The sequence below is a fragment of the Phaenicophaeus curvirostris genome, chromosome 14, assembly GCF_032191515.1.
Source record: "Phaenicophaeus curvirostris isolate KB17595 chromosome 14, BPBGC_Pcur_1.0, whole genome shotgun sequence".
Taxonomy (NCBI): Eukaryota; Metazoa; Chordata; class Aves; order Cuculiformes; family Cuculidae; genus Phaenicophaeus; species Phaenicophaeus curvirostris.
In genome coordinates, this window is record NC_091405.1 from 8,544,586 (window position 1) to 8,564,982 (window position 20,397).

General features: G+C 61.7%; 1 protein-coding gene across 2 annotated transcripts in view; it reads left to right on the top strand.

The window, feature by feature from the left end:
* The window catches only part of GSE1 (Gse1 coiled-coil protein), a 102,046-nt gene that overhangs the window by 23,964 nt on the left and 57,685 nt on the right, over positions 1-20,397 (top strand). For both annotated transcript variants that reach the window (XM_069868580.1, XM_069868582.1), the window contains exon 2: positions 12,206-12,371. In XM_069868580.1, coding sequence (XP_069724681.1) covers positions 12,206-12,371 — 166 coding nt within the window. The remainder of the gene's footprint in view (positions 1-12,205; positions 12,372-20,397) is intronic.

The following is a 20,397-nucleotide window of genomic DNA, read 5'->3' on the forward strand; positions in this document are numbered from 1 at the left end:
CTCAGATTTTCATCCTGGCACATTTTTGTGCCCTCCTCTCAGACTTTTATCCCCTTCTCTCCAATTTTTATCCCCTCCTCTCAAATTTTTATCCCCTCCTCTCAAATTTTCATCCCCTCCTCTCAAATTTTATCCCCTCCTTAAATTTTTGCTCCCCTCCTCTCAAATTTTTATCCCCTCCTCTCAAAATTTTGCCCCCTCCTTAGATTTTTATCCCCCCTCCTTAGATTTTTATCCCCCCTCTGAAATTTTTATCCCCTCTCTCAGATTTTTATCCCCCCTCTCAGATTTTCATCCCCTCCTCTCAGACTTTTGTGCCCACCTCCTTCCATTGCATCTTTAGGGATGGATGCTGAGCTGATGGAGAGGCTGGGGGGTTGCCCCTTCTTCTCCCTATGGGGCGTGGGGGGCAGTGGTGGGATCCCCCCTCCCCCCAGCATCCTGAAGGGTTGTGGGCAGCTGGGGAGCAGGGGGTTCTGTGCAACTTGCTGCAAAGTTTGCACAGCGCTTGCCAGACTGGTGGGCCAGGCTCTCACTTCTGATGGAGTTTGCTATAGATTTAAAAAAAAAAAAAAAAAAGTAGTAAAATGGTCTTTCTGCACCCCAGCAGGCCCATCCGCAGCTCTTCTGGGGTCCAAGGGGGGGACACTTCAACCGAGGGCCTGCAGCACGTGTGTTCGTACTTGAGGGGTTCAGGTCTGGCTTCTCGGGAGGCAGCAGTGCTTGAGAGGGGGGGAAGAAAGGTTTGGTGCGTGTGGCTGCTGCCTCCCTGGCAGTGTGAGGCTCTATATGTGGGTAGCAGGGGACAAAGCGTCCCCCCTGAACCCCTGGCTGCTCAGCAGGGCGTGCTGAGGTTGGAACTATCTGTCCCCGAGGGATTCTCATGGCTGGGGGGCCCTGGGAGCCGGCAGCACCAAGGAGCATCCCTGCAAGGCTGCCTGCCCTTCGCAGGGATGCAAAGGCTTTGCCAGGTCTTAGCATGAGTAGGGGATGCTGAAACCCTCAGGGCTTGGGGCAGGATGCACAGGGGGCTGTGCTCTTGCTGTCTGTCCATCTGTCTGCAGCTCCTGCAGCTCCTGCCCCTCTCGCTGCCAGCCCAGGGGAGAGGAGGGTGGGTGCACGGGCAAGCGGTGTGGGTGCCAAGCCGCGGGTCTGCCCTGGTCTGCTCCGGGCCAAGCACTGGACGCATAAGGTCGCCGCGACCGCCGGGGAGGTGGCCCTGCCAGGGCGTGCTGGCTCTGGCAGTGACTCCTGTGTGCTGGGAGCCACGAGGCCGCGGTGGGAGCCAGCCCTTGAGGCCACCGAGCTGCTCGCCAGGTGAACAATCTTCCTTTCACACTCGCTGGAGTCAGCTGGCTTAGGACATGCCCTGCTGCTGGGCATCCCGGGTGTGCCGCCTGTCTGTAGGGGCAGGCGAGGGACCCCGCGTCCTCGGGGGGCTGCAAGGGGCCCTGTGTCCTGGGATGGGAGGTGGCATCTGGGGCTGATGCCGGCTGCTGGCACAGGCTTGGCCAGAGCGATGGCACACGAGCTGACCCGTGCAGATGTCCTGGCAATGAAGTGATGTCCCTGCTGCAGAGGATGCATCCCAGTGAGCTGGCATCCTTGCCAGCCCTTGGGTGCTGCGGAAACTGAGGTAGTGGGGCAGGAGGAGGACAAGGTGGACACAGCCCCCCTGGCCCTAGGCCACCAGGGTCTCCAGGCTGTCTGGTTTTGGGGTTGTTTTCCACGCGCTGGGTGTGGGGGGCAGAGGAGGGGCCCCGCGCCGCCGCGGCTCATGGCAGGTGGCCGCTGCCGCTGTCTCGCCGTGGCCTGTCCCCATACAAAGCCCTGCTCCCTCCCTCCCTCCCGGCCCCACGCCGCGGGGCTGCCTGCCAAGCGAGACGCCAGGGCTTCGCGCCGCAGCGGGTTTGCACTGTGTGTCGCAAGAAGCAGCTGAAATATGGTGCTGAGCTCCCCCCGTGGCTTCCCACACTCTGCCTCTGACCCCGGCTTCCCTGCCAGCTCTTGGGTGCTGGGGAAACTGAGGCAGTGGGCAGGAGGAGGCTTGCCTGAGGGAATCGATACCAGGGCTGGGGAGAGAATACAGGGTTCTTGGCACCGGCTGGCGTTGCCGCCCTCTCTCCCTGCGGGCAAGGGTTGCTCTTTGCTGGATGTTGCAGGCTGACTCTCCCTGGCGGCACCACGGCGAGGCTCACTGCTGCTTTTCACCCCTGCACAGGGGACACGCAAAGGACTGTGGCACCATCCCTGCAGGTGACACCCCCGCTTGGTGCTGGTGAAAGGGGCGATTGTTTTCCCCGGGGGCGGCCACCCCGCAGCGCTGTGTGTGGTGGAGCTGGCGTGGGCAGCGGGTTGGCCTTGGCCCCCTGCCCGTCGCCGTGCCCTTTTCCAGAGGCAGCTGCCTGTGGGCACGGCTTGGCAGCCGTCCCGCCCGCGGGCTCGGCCAGGGCAGGACCTATGCTCCCCTGGACCGCTGAACCACCACTGCGTGGGGTTGTAGTGCCACAGCTCTCAGGAGTTTGGAGTTTTCAGAGCAGCAGTGGCTTTTCCCCACACCAGCTCCATTCCTAAAACACTGGCTGGGGCAGGCCCGAATGGGACGAACGTGGAGCCGGTTTTCCCTCCCTTACCGAAAAGTCCCTCTCTGGAGAGGTGCCTGGTGGCTTCACCCCTGCAGAAGTGATGTGTCAGCTCTGAAAGCCCCTGATTTTCCATCCCAGAGGGATGTGCGGGAGGGGGCTGTTCTACGCCACCTTCCCAGGCACACGGGAGCTCTTGGGTGACCACAGCATCTCTCCCAGGAGGGTTGAGGGCACCTCGAGGCGTGTAGAGTGGTGAGAACCTGGGTCCGTGCTTGGTTCCCCCTGCTCTTGCCATGTATCCCTCTCCTCCCAGCTCGCTTGTCAGCTAATGGCGCGGCTTATTCCTATGGCTTTTTAAGTGCTTAATGGCGTGCGGGGCTAATGATGCGGCTCCCTCTGTTTGTACCGCCCGGATAGATGGATGGCGTTGGGGTTTGGCGCTGCCCGAACCTGCGGGGATGGGGACAGGGATGAGAAGGGGTCCAGCTGGTGCCCTGCGGAGCTGGGGGCTGCAGCGGGCGTCCGCCTGACCGCCTCTCCTCCCTCCTCCGCGCGGCTGCTCCGAGCAGTAATGTCACCGTAAACGATATTTATCATGAGGTGATAAAAATCTATTTCCAGCGACCTCTTGGAAATGGCCCTCGTAAAACCAGGCAGAGGGAGGCAGGAGGCAGACAGCGGGGAGGGGGAATGGGCAGGGAAATGGCTGTAATCAACCTTGGAGCAGGGGCCGGCTCTGCTGGGGAGCCAACCCAGCCGTTCCCAACCCAGGAAGATCGATGGCAGCCGCGGAGGCTCGAGGGCTGCCCGGGCACAGCTGGGTGGATGCTTGGGCATCCCAGGGCTCGAGCATCCTGGGGATGCGGTATCTCTGTCCGGGCCATGAAGGGATGACCAGAGCGATGCTTGTGTTTGAGCAAGTGGGAAGGGGGGGCTTTTGCGTGTCATAGCCACATCCTGGGGCGATCCCAAAGTGACACCTCAAGGAATTGACTCAGAGATGCTGGGCCAGGGCTGATCCCTAGCAGCAGGTCGGGGTTGGGATGCTGAGGCAGCTGGCTTTTCCCCCAGTGCTCACAGCCATGGGGATGACCTCCCACTGGCAGGCACTGTGGGGTCACCCATTGCTCCCTGTATCGCAGGGGGTGCACTGGTGGTCTCACAGTCCCCCCAGCTCGGGGCTGCATGATTCCCTGTCCCTTTGGTGCTGATTGCTGGGTGCTGATTCAGCTATTTCCCTCCCAGCACTAATTACTCAGCCCCTCGTTGATTTCTGGCCGTAAATTCTCCAGCAGGAGTGGGCTGGGAGGCAGAAAGCCTCCTTGGCTCCTTTCCCTGCTAACCTGAACAGCGACCTGTAATCCAGTGTAATTCATCAGCATGCTGAGTCGGCAGGCGGGTGCCTCATCCTCCCCCACCCACCTTTGGGGTGTCCCCTGACAGCATCCCCCGTCCCTGACGAGTGGTACCCAGCATCCCTCCCACCTCTGCATGAGTCTCAGCCTAGCTCTGTCCCCCCTGGCACTGCTGTCCCTGCTGTCTCCTGGCTGATGCTGCTGGCCTGGGCATCCCCGGGAGCTTTGCTGAGCTGGGAGGGACAGAGGGTACCTGGGCTACCTTTGTGGGGTCGGAGAGGCGGGATTTGCTGATTAAAATGAGGTTGGGGCAGGATCCCTACTTCCATGTTGTCCCCTGGGGGAGTGGGGCTGTGGGGGGAGATGGCTCCCAGCTGCAGGGATCTTTGGCCCCAGTGAAGAGTTATAATTTCTTGCACTGTTTAAACAGGTAGGGTGGTGGCTGGACTGCCCGGAGTGCCTGGCGTGTCACCTGCCCAGGGGTGGCTTCCCCAGGGGGAGGATGGGTTGATGGGGAGGAGGCCAGAGGTGGATTCTTGCAGGTCCGTGTCAGGGAGGATGGGGACATTCTGCTTGGGTACCACTTGCATGTTCAAAGCCCTTTAAATCCCTGCTGAGGGGCATGGCACCACTAAGGGGCAACGTGCCACCCAAGGGGCTTTGTGCCCACCCTCCTGGCATGCCCGGGGCATGCGGTGACACGGCTGAGTGTGTGCTGCAGGTATTATCCTGCATTAAAGTTTCCCCTTGCAGATGGTGCGCGTTTAATCTGTGGCTTAACGAAGCATCGGACCTGGCGGTAAGTCCGTCTTTAGATGGCAGGCAGGAGCTGAGAACCGGCGTGCTAAGCCTCCCGGCTGGATGAAGAAGGGGGCCACGGGGGGAGGATTGAGGCTTTAATGCCACCGCATCGCAAGCTGATTGCCTGGCCGGCGTGTGGCCCTCGCTGGGACCCGCACTGATGCAGACAAGGGCCTTTATCAGAGGTGCCATTGCTGTGGTGTGCTCCCTTCTTGAGTTGGATGGGGTCCCCCAGCCTGGTGACCTCCCACGGTGCTGTCCGCTTGCTCTCTGGCATAGCCTTGCACCAACCCGACTGCTCCTCCCTGCCTCAGTTTACCTCCGAGCTCGCCTTGGGGCTTTGCACGTCTGGGAATGCCCCGAAAACATGAGCCGCCGTGGGGTAGGTGGGATTTTCCACAGTGAAAAGCCCCTTGGGACAGCTGCCTCTCCCTGTGGCAGGTATTTAGGGTGACAGGGAGGGGACACAGGTGTTTAGGTTGGCGAGGAGAGGAGGGTGACTGCAGACTGCCCAGCAGCTCCGGAGCTTGAGGTGGGTGAGCTGGGCACTGTGCCAGCTTGTAGGGCCACAGTGTCCCTGAAACAGGGAGCGCAGGGGCAGAACGAGTTCCTGGGGCTGAGCGACAGTATGTCCTGGGTGGTCTTTGCAAGATTTGAGTGGCAAGGTGCTGCTCTGCAGCAAGCTGCATCCCTCCCCTCTTGGCCTGGGGCCCCATGGACCTGGGGGCACATGGGCACCGGTGACCTTGAGCCAGGGCTGTGGGGCGGTGGCAGAGGGAGATGGGACCTGCAGGGACAGCCGAGGCTAAAGGAGTCACTGATCCGGCCAGGGTAGTTTGTCTCCGTGTGCAACGGCACTATTTTAGCTGTTTACTCTGGAGTCTAATGATGGCCATGCAGCCACTGTGCTGCAGAGCCTTGGTGAAATTGTGGATTTCAGAGGTCTAGTTGTCCCCCACAGGGCCAGGTCCCCTTTCTGTACCAAGAGTGGAGCTGCTGCCGCCAGTCCTGCTGTCCGTGCGTGCCTCAGTTTCCCTGCCTGGAAATCAGGATGGAGGGGATATTTCTAAGCCTGGCAGGGACCGGCACATGTTAAGCAAGAGCAGTATGTCCCCAAGGTGAGATGGGGGCTGCTCTGGCATCGAGCAGGGTGTGGGTCCCAACTTTCCCTGGAGGTGTTTAAGGGACGGGTGGATGAGGTGCTGAGGGGCATGGTTTAGTGATTGATGGGAATGGTTGGACTCAATGATCTGGTGGGTCTTTTCCAACCTGGTGATTCTATGATTCTAGTAGTGGGGTGGCAAGCATGGGGGACTGTTGGTGTGAAAAAAGGGGTGACACAGGACCCAGCGCCGCCTGGGCAGTGGGGTGGAGGTGCTGGCATCCCCCATGGCCTCGTGCATGGTTACCATCCATCGTTTATCCCACAACCTGGGGAAACTGAGGTGGGGGGATGGAACATGGTGTGGCTGGGCAACCAGCCACCGGTCCCCATGGCCAGAGCCCCGGAGGGCTCAAGGAAAGCCGGGAGCAAGCTGCTGCACGCCCCCCGCCTCCCCCTCCATCACCTCCCCGCTCGCTGGCGAACAAATGTCTGTTCTTGGAAAAAAAAGAAGTGACAGGGGTCGGCGCAGCGCTTTCCACATGACCTGCCCGGGAACAGAGGACGTCTTTGTTAATCCAGCGAGCTGTCAGTTCAGCCTCTTCACAAAAGGCATAAACCACTTATTGCTGCTCTCACCCCTGACCCCGGATCCGCCTGCGCGCCCTCCATTGTGCCGTCTCGAGGAAGCTGGCAAACAATTTCGGCTCTGGCTCCCCTCCCCACTGGCGGCTGCGCGCAGGGGCCGCTTCTCACCCCGCCGGTGTGGGGAGCCGCCGCGGGGGACCCCCTCCTCCATCACACCCCCAGCCGCATCTGCGCGCCCGCCGCCTCGCCTGGCAGCTGCTGTGAGGGGACAGGGGCTGCCACAAAGGGATGAGGGCTGGCGGCTGGACCACCTCGCTCCATCCATCCATCCATCCATCCATCCATCCCTCCCTCCCTCCCAGGGCTGCCGGAGCAGCTGGCCAGAGCCCGCGGGCTGCAGCGAGGGGGTGCCGAGTGCTGCACCCCGCGGCCCTCCAGCCAAAACCCCGTAATAAGAGGGCACAAAAGCTCCTTAGGGCCCCTGGCTGGGACGGGCTGGGACGGCTGCTTTAGCCAAAGCCGCTTATGGCCCGGCACAAAGCCGGAGAGAACAGCCCTACTTCCTGGGGCTGGCGCGGAATGGGGCGATGCTCACACCCCGCCAGCCTCGGGAGGCTTGGGGGGGTTCACATGGGGTGACGCCCGCGGGTGAGTGGGGGACAGAGCACGTGCCACTCGCCCCATCGCTCTGTGCCCACCACCCAGACCCCGCGGTGGGGCCGGTGCGGGCTGGAGCAATTAGATGCAGTCACTTTGGGGCTATATATAACCCAAATTGCTGCCTGCAGCTCGTTAGCTGGCTGTCAGAGCTGCTGCGGCCGCGGTGGGCGAGATGATGTCGCTGGAGGGGTGTGGGAGGTGACGTAGGGACGCACTGCTCCTCGGGGACAGGGGCACAAGGGGAAGGATGCAACCACGCTGGGGAGGGTGCAAGGCCAGGCGCTTGCTGGGGATGGGGTCCTTGGGGTCACCCCAAGAGCAGCAGTGAGCAGGGTGGTTGCAAACCTGCTTCGCTGTCGTGGTGGCGGAGGGGCTGTGATGACACAAGGGTCAGGGTCAGGTCTTTCCCCCTGCCTGGTATCCCCCAGGGTCGCGGCACAGTGTGACCCCTGGATCAGGGTACTCAGGCATGGGGGGCCACTGGTGCATCCCTGTGCGGTGCTGGCGGTGATTCCAACATCATCTCCCCGTGTGGCATCCAGTCTGACCGCAGTCTCCGGTGCTGTCTGTCCAGCCCCATCCATCCCTGCCTGGCCCGCTGCTGGTTCCCGTGGCTCTGCCAGCATCCACCGGCCCCCGCACCGGGGAGAAGCACGGCACCTCGGGCTGTCTGGGGGCAGCTGCGAGATGAGTGCGAACATATTGTGTGGGCTCCCGCAGCAGGCGTCACGGTGTCGCTGCTGGAGAGCGAGCAGCAACCACAGCCCTGCCGTGACAAAACAGCCCTGGCACAGCCGCAGCCGTGCCCACGCGGGTGCTGCCGCTGGGACTGGGCCATGCCACAGCACCCCTGGACCCGGAGAGGCAATCCAGGTGGGCAGTGATGCTGCGGGAAAGAGGCAATCCAGGTGGGCAGTGATGCTGTGGGGATAGGTTGACACCACACGTGGATCCCTGCCAGTACTGGGATGCGTCCCCACAGCTGTATGAAGGGGGACCTCCCGAGTTGGGCGCATCCCCAGCTTGGGAAGGGTTAACAGCACCGTGTCTCTATCTCTGGAGCCTTTTGTTTCTTTTCCCATTTTGTTTCTCCCCCCCTTCCCCTTTTTAATGAGGGGTTAGCACAGCTGTAATTGCAGGTTCCAACTTTCCACCAGCAAACATGACTGAGAAACTTTAAACACGACGGTTGGTGGGGATACGTGGATCTGGCCCCCACGCCTCCTGTGGGCACCCACTGAGCTGGCAGGGACCTGCGGGGTGCTGTGCCGTGCTGTATTACTGGTGGGGACCCCCACCCGCACCAGGTGTCTGGGAGCAGCCTGCCACTGGTGGAAAACCCTCTGATTTCTGGCTGCTGGGAGGAGGAGAGCAAAGGCTTCCTGAAGGGACGAGCAGCTGAAACAGCCTGGGGGAAAACACAGCAGGGGCTGTGCCCACAACAGCCATAAAGCTGCAGCGTGAGCCAGGGCTGGGGCTTGGCAGCCTCACTGGCAAAGGCATCAAGGGGGAGCAAGCTCACTGCAGCCCTAAACACTCCCCAAACGCCTTTTATTCAGAAGAGGACAAGGGTGGCGGTGGTGGGTGATGGGGGTTCATCCCCCAGTCTCCCATCCCCTGGGTGCTGGGGTGCGCTGCTCTTCCATTACTGAGCCTCCTCCTTTTGCAGTTCTCCGTGTCTCCCAGGAGGTGCAGGATGCGGCCCCTCCACGTGAGCATCCTCCCCACTTCAGCCCTTGCTCGCTCACTGGAGCTTGCCCGCAGGCTGTGCCAAAACCCATCGCTGGTGCAGCTGTGCTGGTGCTTGCCGGGCTTCGTGCCCACCGCCCTGCTGGGGCGATGCCAGCCAAGAGATGAAGCACAGCAACCGCATCCACGTCCGGTCCCCTGGCTGCCAGGAGCACGGGGTTTTCTGGGATGCTGCCACCCAGGAGAGTGGAAATTGGGGCTTGTGGGGGTGTGATGCTGCTGGGACCAGGGGGCGGCTTTGCTGTGCCCATGGCACCCTGTGGGCGGCATCCCCGTGGGTGGCAGCGCTGCTGTGCACACCACAGCCTGCTCCCACGACAGGTGAGCTGCAGGGGAGGTGGAATGGGGAAGCCGCCTTTTCTGGTGTCCTGAAGGCACAGGGAATGCACCAGCACGGCCGCCTGCATGCTGGGTACCTCACCGGAGAGCTGCCACAACCCTTTACTTTCCTGCTCCATCACTGCCATCCTGAAGCCAGGGCTTGGGAGTGAGCTGTGTGCCACCACAGGTATTTATTTATCCTGGTGCTGAGAGCAGAAACAGCGCGCCCTTGGCGGGGAGGGACGGACGCATGGACACCACTCCCTGCCCTTGCTGCTATCGCGTTCCTGGCCTGCAAAGCCGCCTGCCCCGGGCACTGAGCCAGAGGCACGTGGGGCACCGCGGTGCTGCTGTGGCAGTGCTGGCAGGCATGGGCGGCGCAGGGTCTGGCAGTGCCTCTCCTTGCTTGTCCCTTCAGACACGGTGGTTGTGCTTTGACCCAGCTCATGCTCTCTGTTTCCTTTGTACCGAGGACCCTCTCGGGGAGATGGAGGCAGATGCTGCACAGGGGGCTTTGTGGGAGCACCATGCCCATGGGCCATGTGTGCTGGCTCCAGTTGGAGCCTTTTCTCCCCTCGATTTTGTCACCTGTGGAGCTGTGCTGCCATCCCTGCCTGTCTCCTCTGGCTCTCAGGCCTCACCTTCCTGCCAGCTCGATTTTTCCTCTGTTAATAATATCACACAGCGATGTCACATTGATGTCACCTTGCTGCACGCCTACCCCAGACCTAGAACCTGCTGTGCCCCATGGTCCTGGTCCCTGCAGGGTGTGCTCTGAGCTGTTGGGGGCTCGTTCCTGAGTCTCTGTCCCTCAGCGCATTTCTGTGAAGAGCTACTCATGCAGTGAGCGGGCCAGCCTCAGCTCAGCACCATTCGGCAGGTGCTGTTGGCTGGTCCCTCTCTCTCTGTGCATCTCCCCAGCACCAGGGTGGGAGTTGCAGGTCAAGCTCAGCATCACACCGATGGGATACAACGGGGCTGCTAGCCTTCCCCTCAAATTTTGGTGCTTGGTGGCAGAGCACCCTTCCCTCCTGGCCTCTGCCTGAGCACCTTGGGGTGCTGCTTAGCAAATTAGCACCCAAATCAACTGACTCGCCTCTAATTGGGGGTGAGTCTTTGAGGACATGGTCGGGGAGGAAGCCCCCCCTCTTTGAGGGGCTGCCGCGATGCTTTATCTGGGTGGACAGATCCCTCCTAATTGAGCAGATATTCCGTGTTCGCAAACAGATGGCTCCTTTGCATCAATTATTCCTTATCTGTGTAACCGGGGATGATTTGCTGACAGATAGTGTGGGGTGAAGTTAAAGCAAGGAGGCGGCCAGTGCTCTCCGCTGGCTCCGGCTGCTGCCTGGGAGGTCCCAGGGGGCACGGACGGCGATGGGGGACAGATCCTGGCTGCTCGTTGGGCAGGTAGGACCCATCTCTGGTGCTTTTACATCTTAGCATCCCCCAGCAGGAAAATAGAAGGGGAGGGGGTTGCCATTGCCGTGGAGCTGATGGGTGGGTTGGGGTCAGGAGTGTTGTCAGGGCCCCCCAGGGAGCAGGATGGTACCAGCCTTGGCCTGGCAATTACTGCTGAAATCCACATTCCCATCATGACCCCAGCCCAGCTCGACGTTCCGTGAGTGTGTCTTGTCCAATGCTGCTGTGATGCATGACAGGGAATGATTAATGTTAATTAATGATTAGTTGCTTCGGGTATCAAAGTGCGCCCCAGCCCTTTCCTGTGCCCACAGGTAGGGGATTGCTGCCTGCTACTGCCAGCAGCTTCGCCCCAGGAGGGAGAGCAGTGGCACAGGGCCTCCCCCAGGACCCCTGGAGGGATTTCCCCTTTTAGGGGTGGGGACTGGCCCCCAGGCTTGTCCCCTGCCTGCTGTGAAAGTCACCTTCTGTTAATCATCGGGAAAGAGCATCCTGCCACCACTGGAGCAGCCGGTGGCACCCCGCCAGTTGGAGCCAGTACGTGGTGGCACTCGAGGACTTGCGGGATGTGCCGAGTCCTCGTGGTTGTGCAGCGCTGCCATATGGATTTCATAAATTAAACCTTTCCAGGAAGCGAACAGTAAATTTATACGTCTGCTCGCATGCGTGGCTCATTGAGTCTAAGGGCTTCCCAGCAAAAAATTCACCTACCATCCAACTCGTTTTGGCTCTCCACATTTGTAGGACTAATCTTGAGGAAAACGAGGTCAACATAAAATCCTTGTCGTGCTGCAGCCCTGACCCTAACATCCCCAAATCAGGAGTGAGGTGTCCCTTATGGGTGTCCCCTGTGGCAGGAGGGGAGGTCACCTGCATCCTGCTGTGCCCAAGGTGTGTGCAGCATCCCAGGTACCTGCTTGGACCTGGGGCTGGGTTGTCCATTTGTCTGTCCCAGAGCAGTGTGGTGGTGCTGGGATGTTCATGGGGTCAGTGGCTGTCACTTCAGTAAAGATAAATAGAAGTGGCAATGCGTGAGGGTGACAGTTACCACAAACATTGGTTGGACTCCATGATCCAGTGGGTCTTTTCCAACCTAGTGATTCTATGATTCTATGAAACACAGGGCCATGGCAGCGCCTGTGGGTGCAGGGGTTTAGGAGGGGCACCATCCCCAAAGCGAGCAAGAAGCAGTGGTAACACCGTCCCCGTCCCTACAGAACATTTGCCTCACCTGCCCGGCAGGGATGGTGTTGGAGGGGTTGTTGATCTCAAGTAAACACTGTCCGATTGAGTAATCAGGAGCTGCCTAACCAGCCAGCTGCCGCCAGCAAGCAAGGGGACGCTTCTTTGATTCATGTTCTCTCTTCCCCCTCCAGCCTTTCTTGTCTGGCTTCGCTGGGAGCCATCGGCCGGATCCAGCTGTAGCCCTGCGGCACGGGCTGGCTGGCGAGCGCCGTGTGGCTCCCTGCGCCGGCCACATGCACCGGCCAGTAGGAAAACAAAAGCATCCTGTGTCTGTGTGCCCTGGCCCCCCCAATGTCCCATCCTCCCCAGTGTCGGTGGTGCTCTGCTTAGGCTGGAAAAGGGAAAGGCACTGAGTCTCTGTCCTGCTTCTCTTCCAGGCAACCTCTTCGTCCCTTGAGACAGCTGCTGCCAAGCCTGCGGCTGGCGAACCCCGGCACCGGGCAGCCAGCACTGGGGAGAGCCTGGGGACGGGCGGCAGTGCTGCCCCAGATATCAGCCAGCGCACACCTTTGGATGCGGAGAGCGCGGACACTGGAGCCACAAGTAGGTGATGCTGTGGGGGGTGTGGGGATGGCGTTCCCGAGGGCTATCCTGGCCCTGCTGTGGGGTGCACTGCCAGCCTGCCCGGCCACCGCGGCTTGGGTCTCCCGGAAAAGGCTTGCACTCAGCGGTTTGGGGTTGGGAGGTGACCCCAATTGCACTTCACTCCCTGCTTCCCGTCCCTGGGGCTGTGAGTCAGGCTGTGGGCGCTGGGGCAAGCGCTGGCGTTGGGCTGGCCGTGCTGGGGAGCTGGGGGGGCCCCCAGGGCTGGGCTGTGCCATGGCTCCTGGGACTCAGCTGTCCCGTCCGTCAGGAGCGGCAGCATTTTTGGGAGTGGTATCACGCGTGCTTCCCGCCTGCCACCTCCCTGGACAGGCTTGTTTGCCAGCCCTTCCCGGCGGGTGCGCCATGCCGCACCGTGCTGTGCCGTGCCGCACTGTGCCACGCCAGGCTGCTTTGATCTGGCAGCAACCGCCAATGCCGGTTCCTGGCGCTGGGCTGGGGCGAGCTGGGAACCGCAAGGTGCAGCGGGCGGGGAGCAGGGGCAGGCAGGGAGCTGGGGCTGGCGGTGCCACTGCCGTGGGGTGAGAGGGCTGCTTAGCAGTGAGGGGGAAATTGTGACCCCCATGTCCCCACTTTTTGGGATGCGGTGGCCCGTGTCGGCCATCAATCAGCCCTGCGGGGATTTGGCCCTGGGTTGGGACCCTGCAAGGTGCTGTGTCCCCTTGGGGGTGGACAGGGGGGCTGGGAGGCATTTGCAAGCTGCTCACAGCCCAGCTGGCAGCAGTGCAGAGGCAAGCTGGGAGCTGTGGCCTGGAACGGGCCTGCCGGAGTCAGCTCGGGATTTATTACCCTGCCAGTGGCTGCCGGGCAAAGGTGACAGTGACTAATGGCTTGTTACACGCCTGCCACATCTCATCTGTGCACCGCGGCCGGCTGCTGGCGCTCCCAGTCCTGGTGTGCGGGAAGCCTGCGTCCGCCCTCTCTTTGCTGGGGAGGACAGAAGAGAACATCCCCTGTGCCCCCATGGGGACAGAGTGGGTGATAGTGACGGCTGGCCAGCTTGGCACGGGAATTGAGGATGGGGACCTGCTCCCCTGCAGCGCTCGCGACCTGCACCATGACCAGGCAGAGCTGGGGTGGCATCCCTTGGGGAGCCACCGCGTCTTGGGGCTTCCCAGCTGGTGGTGTCACGTCGCAGGGTGTCCCAGTGAGCCTTGTGTGACACACAGGACTTTACAGCACATGAAACTCATTTGTGGTTGCAAAACCATGAGCCGTGCTTGCCGCTGCTCTGCCAGCGCCGCGGCAATCCCATGCCGGGGTTGCCGGGCTGGGACGCGGAGGAGAGCGTGCGTGTGCAGATGGATGCTGACAAAGCCACAAATGCATTCACTAGGAAAATTAAAAAATTAACAGGCATTGGCTCGCTCTAGATTAGTAAAGGCAGGGAGATAAAAGCGGCTCTTTATACCTTGTGAGAATTGCTGATAAGGGCATTTGTTCCTCTGTATTCTTTAAAAAGAATGCAATAAAAATTTAAAATAGAACGGGAAAAGAGAGATGGGAGGGGGGAGAAAGCGTGGGCACTACCGGTGAGGAGGGTTGGGGGAGGCAACGGGCAGCACCGGCGCCACGGGCAGCACCGGCGCCACAGGCAGCACGGGCAAGGCAAGCAGTGAGGCCCGTTGGAGGAAGAGGAGGAGGATGGAGGGGAAACAGCAGGCAAGGGTGAGCTGGGAAGGGGCTCTGATGGGTGTCTGTGCGTGTGTGTGGTGTGGCAGCTTTCTTGGGGGTGGCTGGATGCCTCCGCTGTGACCTGCATCTCCTGCAAAGAGGCAAGTTCATGACTGGCAGCGATGGGACCAACTTCCTCGCCGAAGCCTCCCTTCTGCCTGGGGAATGTTGGGGTCCTGCCTGTCGGAGCCTGCTGAGCCTGTCGGCACACGGAGCCGACCGACATGGCTTGTAATGACTGGTAAATTATTGACGACTTCCTCTGCTTGCGAGTGGGCTGAGCCCCACCCCGCTCATTTCACTGGTGTCTCCAAACTCGGGTATGGGCAGAGCCCGCAAGGTGACGATGGGATGGCACAGGGGTGACCACCATCGTCCTTACCCAGAGGGGACAGTGCTGTCCCCATTCCCGCACTCGGATCAGAGGGCACACAGGCCTTTGGGGTGCACAGAGCAGGGACCGTTGTGGCAACACCCCTTACCTCCACAGAGTCTGGACGTGGGGCCGGAGGTCACTCAGGACTACCCTGGATGCTCGTCGTGATGGGTCGGGGTTAGGCTGACACCTCCGAGCTCTGTCCCAGAGCGTGTTTGGAGGTCCCGGCAGTTTTGGGGTGGGGGTCAGAGGGCTGGATGCCCAACCTCTTGCCCCTCACCAGTGCTTGGCCCCAGTGCACCCCTCACCCTCTGGGGATGTTGGTTGACGGCGACTGAACGTGAGTGGCCCAGGTGGCCAAGGAGGCCAATGGCATCTTGGCTTGTATCAGAAACGGCGTGACCAGCAGGTCCAGGGAGGTTCTTCTCCCTCTGTACTCGGCACTGGTGAGACCGCTCCTCGAATACTGTGTTCAGTTCTGGGCCCCTCACCACAAGAAGGATGTTGAGGCTCTGGAGTGAGTCCAGAGAAGAGCAACGAAGCTGGTGAGGGGGCTGGAGAACAGGCCTTATGAGGAACGGCTGAGAGAGCTGGGGGTGTTTAGCCTGGAGAAGAGGAGGCTGAGGGGAGACCTCATTGCTCTCTCCAACTACCTGAAAGGAGGTTGTGGAAAGGAGGGAGCTGGGCTCTTCTCCCAAGTGACAGGGGACAGGACGAGAGGGAATGGCCTCAAGCTCCGCCAGGGGAGGTTCAGGCTGGACATTAAGAAAATATTTTTCACGGAAAGGGTCATTGGGCACTGGAACAGCTGCCCAGGGAGGGGGTTGATTCACCTTCCCTGGAGGTGTTTAAAGGATGTGTGGATGAGGCGCTGAGGGACATGGTTTAGTGTTTGATAGGAATGGTTGGACTCGATGATCCGGTGGGTCTTTTCCAATCTAGTGATTCTGTGATTCTCTCTCCATCACCCCCAGATGCGATGCTGGGTGTGTGTTGGGGGGCGGGGATCCCTGCGCGTTGGGGTCAGCGCGGCCACCCCCCCATCACTCTAAGTCTTGGGGTCACCTTCCCCTCCGCCGCACCGTGGCCCCTGCATCCACACCCACCCTCCCCCCGCCCCATTTTCTCAGCATCCCCGCTCGGGCACCCCCCGCCCCGTCCCGCCCCGCGGGCTCTGCCCTGCCCGGCCCGGCCCCCGGTGAGTCACGCTCCAGCCGTGCGGCTCCCGGGGCGCCGAGGGAAGCAGGAAGCGGCGGGGGACGGCTCGGCTCGGCTCGGCTCGGCTCGGCTCCGCTCGGCTCGGCTCGGCTCGGCTCCGCGCTGCCCATGGACGAGCGCAGCCCCCGCTGGACGGCGCGGCCGCCGGGTGAGTGCTGGGTGTGCCCCGACCCCCCCCCCCCCCCCCCCCCCCAGGTACCGCAGCGAGGGGAGCAGGGATGGAGGGGGGGAACCCCCTCCCCCCGGGCAGGCAGACTCCCCCCACCCCAGACCATCCCGCAGACACAGACACCCCCCACTCACGGACCCCTCCACTCACAGACCCCCCCACTCACAGAGCCCCCCAGCCCACAGACACCCCCCCATCCACAGACACCACTGACCCACAGACACCTCCCTCCTGAACTTACACCCCCACCCACAGACCCCCCCACTCACAGAGCCCCCCAGCCCACAGACACCTCCCCATCCACGGACACCCCCCCATCCACAGACACTACTGACCCACAGACACCTCCCACCTGAACTTATACCCCGACCCACAGACACCCCCCACTCACAGGGTCCCCCAGCCCACAGACACCCCCCCATCCACAGACACGACTGACCCACAGACACCTCCCACCTGAACTTACACCCCGACCCACAGACACCCCCCACTCACAGGGCCCCCCAGCCCACAGACACCCCCCCATCCACAGACACGACTGACCCACAGACACCTCCCACCTGAACTTACGCCCCCACCCACAGACACCCCCACCACCACCCCCACTCACAGACACCCCACACTCACAGACAGCCCCCACCTGCACTTACACCCCACCCGTAGGCAACACACTCACAGACAACCCCCCACTCACAAAGAGCCCCCCAGCCCACAAACTCTACTGACCAGCAGACACCCCCCAGCACCCCCCCAATCTGTGGATACCCCTCACCTGCACTTACACCTCCACCCAAAGACACCCCCCCAACACCCCACCACTCACAGACACCCCATGCTTGCAGACAGCCCCCCACTCACAGACACCCCCCACTCACAAAGAGCCCCCCAGCCCACAGACACCTCCCATCCACAGACACTACTGACCCGCAGACACCCCCCAGCACCTCCCACCGCAGACACCCCCCACCTGCACATACACCCGCACCCACAGACAACCCCCCAACACCCCCCCACTCGCAAAGAGCCCCCCAGCCCACAAACACTACTGACCCGCAGACACCCCTCAGCACCCCCCAGACACCCCCCACCTGCTCATACATCCCCAGCCCACAGACACCCCCATCCACAGATATTACTGACCTGCAGACACCCCCCAGCACCCCCCCACCCGCAGACACCCCCCTATTTACAGATACCCCCCATCCACAGACACTACTGACCCTCAGACACCCCCCAGTACCCCCCCAACTCGCAGACACCCCCCTGACAGCCCCCCACCCCCAGACACCCCATACTCGCTGACACCCTCCACTTGCAAAGAGCCCCCGACCCACAGACATCCCCCCACCCATGGACCCCCCCTTTCAGCCCCTTCTCCTCTGCTGCTGGTCGGGGGGCTCCACATGCAGGACAGAGGTCACCCTAGTGCTGGAGGGTGGAGGTCATCCCAGGCTTGGGGGACCTCGCGATGGGGGACACAGAGGTCACCTTGGGGTTGAGAGACCCTGTATTGTGGTGGATGAGGGTCACCCTGGAGCTGAGGAACCCCATGGCATAATGTAGGAGGTTGCTGTGGACTTGGGGGACACTGTAATTTGGGGAATGGAGGTTACCTTGGTGTGGTTACCCCGTGGTGTGGAGGGCAGAAGTTACCCTGAGCTTGAGGGAACTCATGGTGTGGAGAATGGAAGTCTCCATGGAGTTGGGGAATCATGTTGTCACCCTGGAGCTGGGGGTCTCCATGATGTGGGGGGCTGAGGTCACCATGGAGCAGGGAAACCCCATGGCATAGGGGGCAGAGGTTGCTCTGGAGTTGGGGATCCAGGTGGGGAATGTTGAGGGCAGATGAGACCCACTGAATGTTGTGGGCTCGTGCTCTGGTGTCAGCCGAGGTGCTTGGTCCTCATGTCCCACATGGCCACAGAAACACTTTGGGTCGTTTCCCGCGGTGGTGCTGGGGACTCAGCCAACGGCACTGACCTTGGCGTGTCTCCTTGCTTTTCTGTCTGTGTTTCCTGAGCCAAGTGCAGAGGGAGCTGCCGTGGGGCTGTGCCTCAGTTTACCCACGCACCGCTCTTCCTGAGCGGGCAGCGATTCTGTTATTCATGTTTCTGGACACCCGGGAATGCCAGCGCCGGGGAGGGAGCGTGTGTTGCGAAACGAACCGTACGGCTTGACGTGGGGAGCCCGGGCACCATGCATTGCATTGAGGTGATGCCGCAGCCCCAGCGGCTCACCCTGCTCACCGTCTGCTGCCGTGTTTATTGCTCTGCTCCAGCCTTGCTCTTCCACCTTTTGGCTGCGCTGCCTGCCTTGCCCTTCGCCCCGGGGCCTGGCCGTTTGCCTCGCCATGCTCACGACCACGCTTGCAACCTGTGTTGTGTTGCATCCCGGTGACTACGTTACGTGGTGGGGCCACAGCCAGCGTCCAGTGCTGTCCCTGAACCCCTCAGAGCAGTCGGGCGAGTACCCGCTGTCTTTCTCCTCCTCTTCTTTCTCCTCTAGCACTGAGGTCCTTGGACCAGGGCATCCCAATGCGGGCAGGGAGGACGGAGCTGGAGCCGCGTGGGTGCCCGCTGGGCCACGAGCAGGAGCCACGGAGGGAGTTAATGGAGGGAAAAGGCAGCGGGAAGCCAGAGCCTCTTCCTGCAAGCACGCGCGTGCGCGCCGGCCCGTGTGAGCATCGGGGTGAGCCCGTGTGGTTTGTGGGTGTGCCCCTGCGGGGCCGCGGGCGTGCGCCAGGCTGCGTGTGCGCTTGGCAGCCTGTTTGTGTAACCTGGTGGGGAGGTGTCGGGTGTGACGACGGTGAGCAGCAGCGGGGCTGTTGGCCAAGGCCAGTGGCTCCCGTGGGGCTGGGACTCTGTGTGTACGTGCGTGGAGGGGCTGCCTGTGCACACGCGAGCGTGTGCGTTGCACAACCCAAGGGTGTGCTGGCAGCTGCTGGTGCAAGTGGTGCGCGCCAAGCATGCTCACCGCCCCCTTGCTGGGTGCACGCTGGGGTGTGCATGAGTGCACGCACACGAGTGTGTGTGCGCACGCCCCTGTGTGCCTGCGCTCGTGTGTGGACGCGCCTGGGGCCTTTTTATGGGTGGTGGGGGGGTTGAGTGCGAGTCTCTGTGTGTGTGTGTGTGTGTGTGCTGGCTGCAGGGCAGGGAGCATTACAGCGGAGACAGTGGCTTTGGCGGGGGGCCAGGCTGCCGGCGGGGTGCTGCAGGACACAGGACAGTTTATCGCTTCCTGATGTGCCAGCGCCTGGGACGGGGCGTGTTAGCTTTTAATCTCCACTCTCTGGACCCCCAGCCCTCTCCCCCAGGCGCTGCCCCTCACCCTGGTGTCTGGCACTGACTGGTTGGGGTCTGGGTGGGTTCTGCCTGCTGGGGTTTCTACCCAGGCTGGCTGTGAGGCAGTGGGGCTCTCATCCCACATCAAGGGGCACGGTGCCGTGGGTCACACCTTTGTCCCCAAGCCTTGGCACTGATGCCAACCCTGGGTGCAAGGTTTGGCTTCACAGTCTGCAGCGTGTGTGTGGGGAAATGGCCTTTGCCTCCTCTGTCTTGTGCCCCAGACGGGGGGGACCCAAACTGGACCCTCATGTACCAATGTTGCTTGAGTTCATCAGCCACCTGCAAGGAGGTGGGGAGTCCCGGGGGCTCTGGATGCTGGGTGGCCGTGGGGCAGCTCCGCCGAGCACCAGCTCCCATCGGAGAAGGGACAACCAGGACAGAGCTTGGCACATTGCGGCTGCCTGGGCAGGCTGCCAGGGGGATTGCCCTTGAAATAGCCCTTGCTGTGCCTCGTGCCTCTGCCGGCCTGGCTGCTCAGCCACAGGGACGCCCCATGTTCCCCCACCCTAAGCCCCAGCACCCCTCTGCGGGCTGGCGGTTGCAACGTGGCGCGAGAGGAAGCGCACCCTGGCGCTCCCGCGCTGATAACGGCGGCCACCTTATCATGGGGCCTTCTGCAAGGGCAGGCAACACGGCTCCCCCAGCCCTTATCTGCCTCGGCCGTTGGCCCTGACTCTGCTTGCAGCCCCCCCTTGACCTCCCCAGCACCCGGCGTAGCGCCCGCGGGGTCGACCCTGTGGGGCGGCCGCTTGGCAGCCTGCCCCTTCTATCCTTTTTGAAGTTTAAAATCCATTTAAGTCAAGAGGAGGGAAAGTTATTGCCTCTAAAGCCCCTTGTGTTGAGCAGTAAATCCTCTTTGCTGCGCCGACGCCGCCTCTTAGCACCCACGGGATGGGGGGGACTCTGAAGGGGGGTAGGCTGTATGTGTGTACTCCCCTGGCCCCAGCACCCTGCAGGTGGGCGCTTCAAGTGCTTTTAGGGCTGGGAGTGAGCAGGGAGCCCTGCATGCCCTCTGAAAGCGTGGAGTCAGGGTCTTTTTGCAGCCCCTCAGCCTCACTGAGCTGGCAAGAGCATCACTGCTGCTTGCTTGCTGCTGGTTTGCTCACCATTTGCTTGCCACCTCTTTGCTCACACTGATTTGGTCCAGAAAGGGGTTTCTTCTTGTGACATCAATGCCCCGGTGTC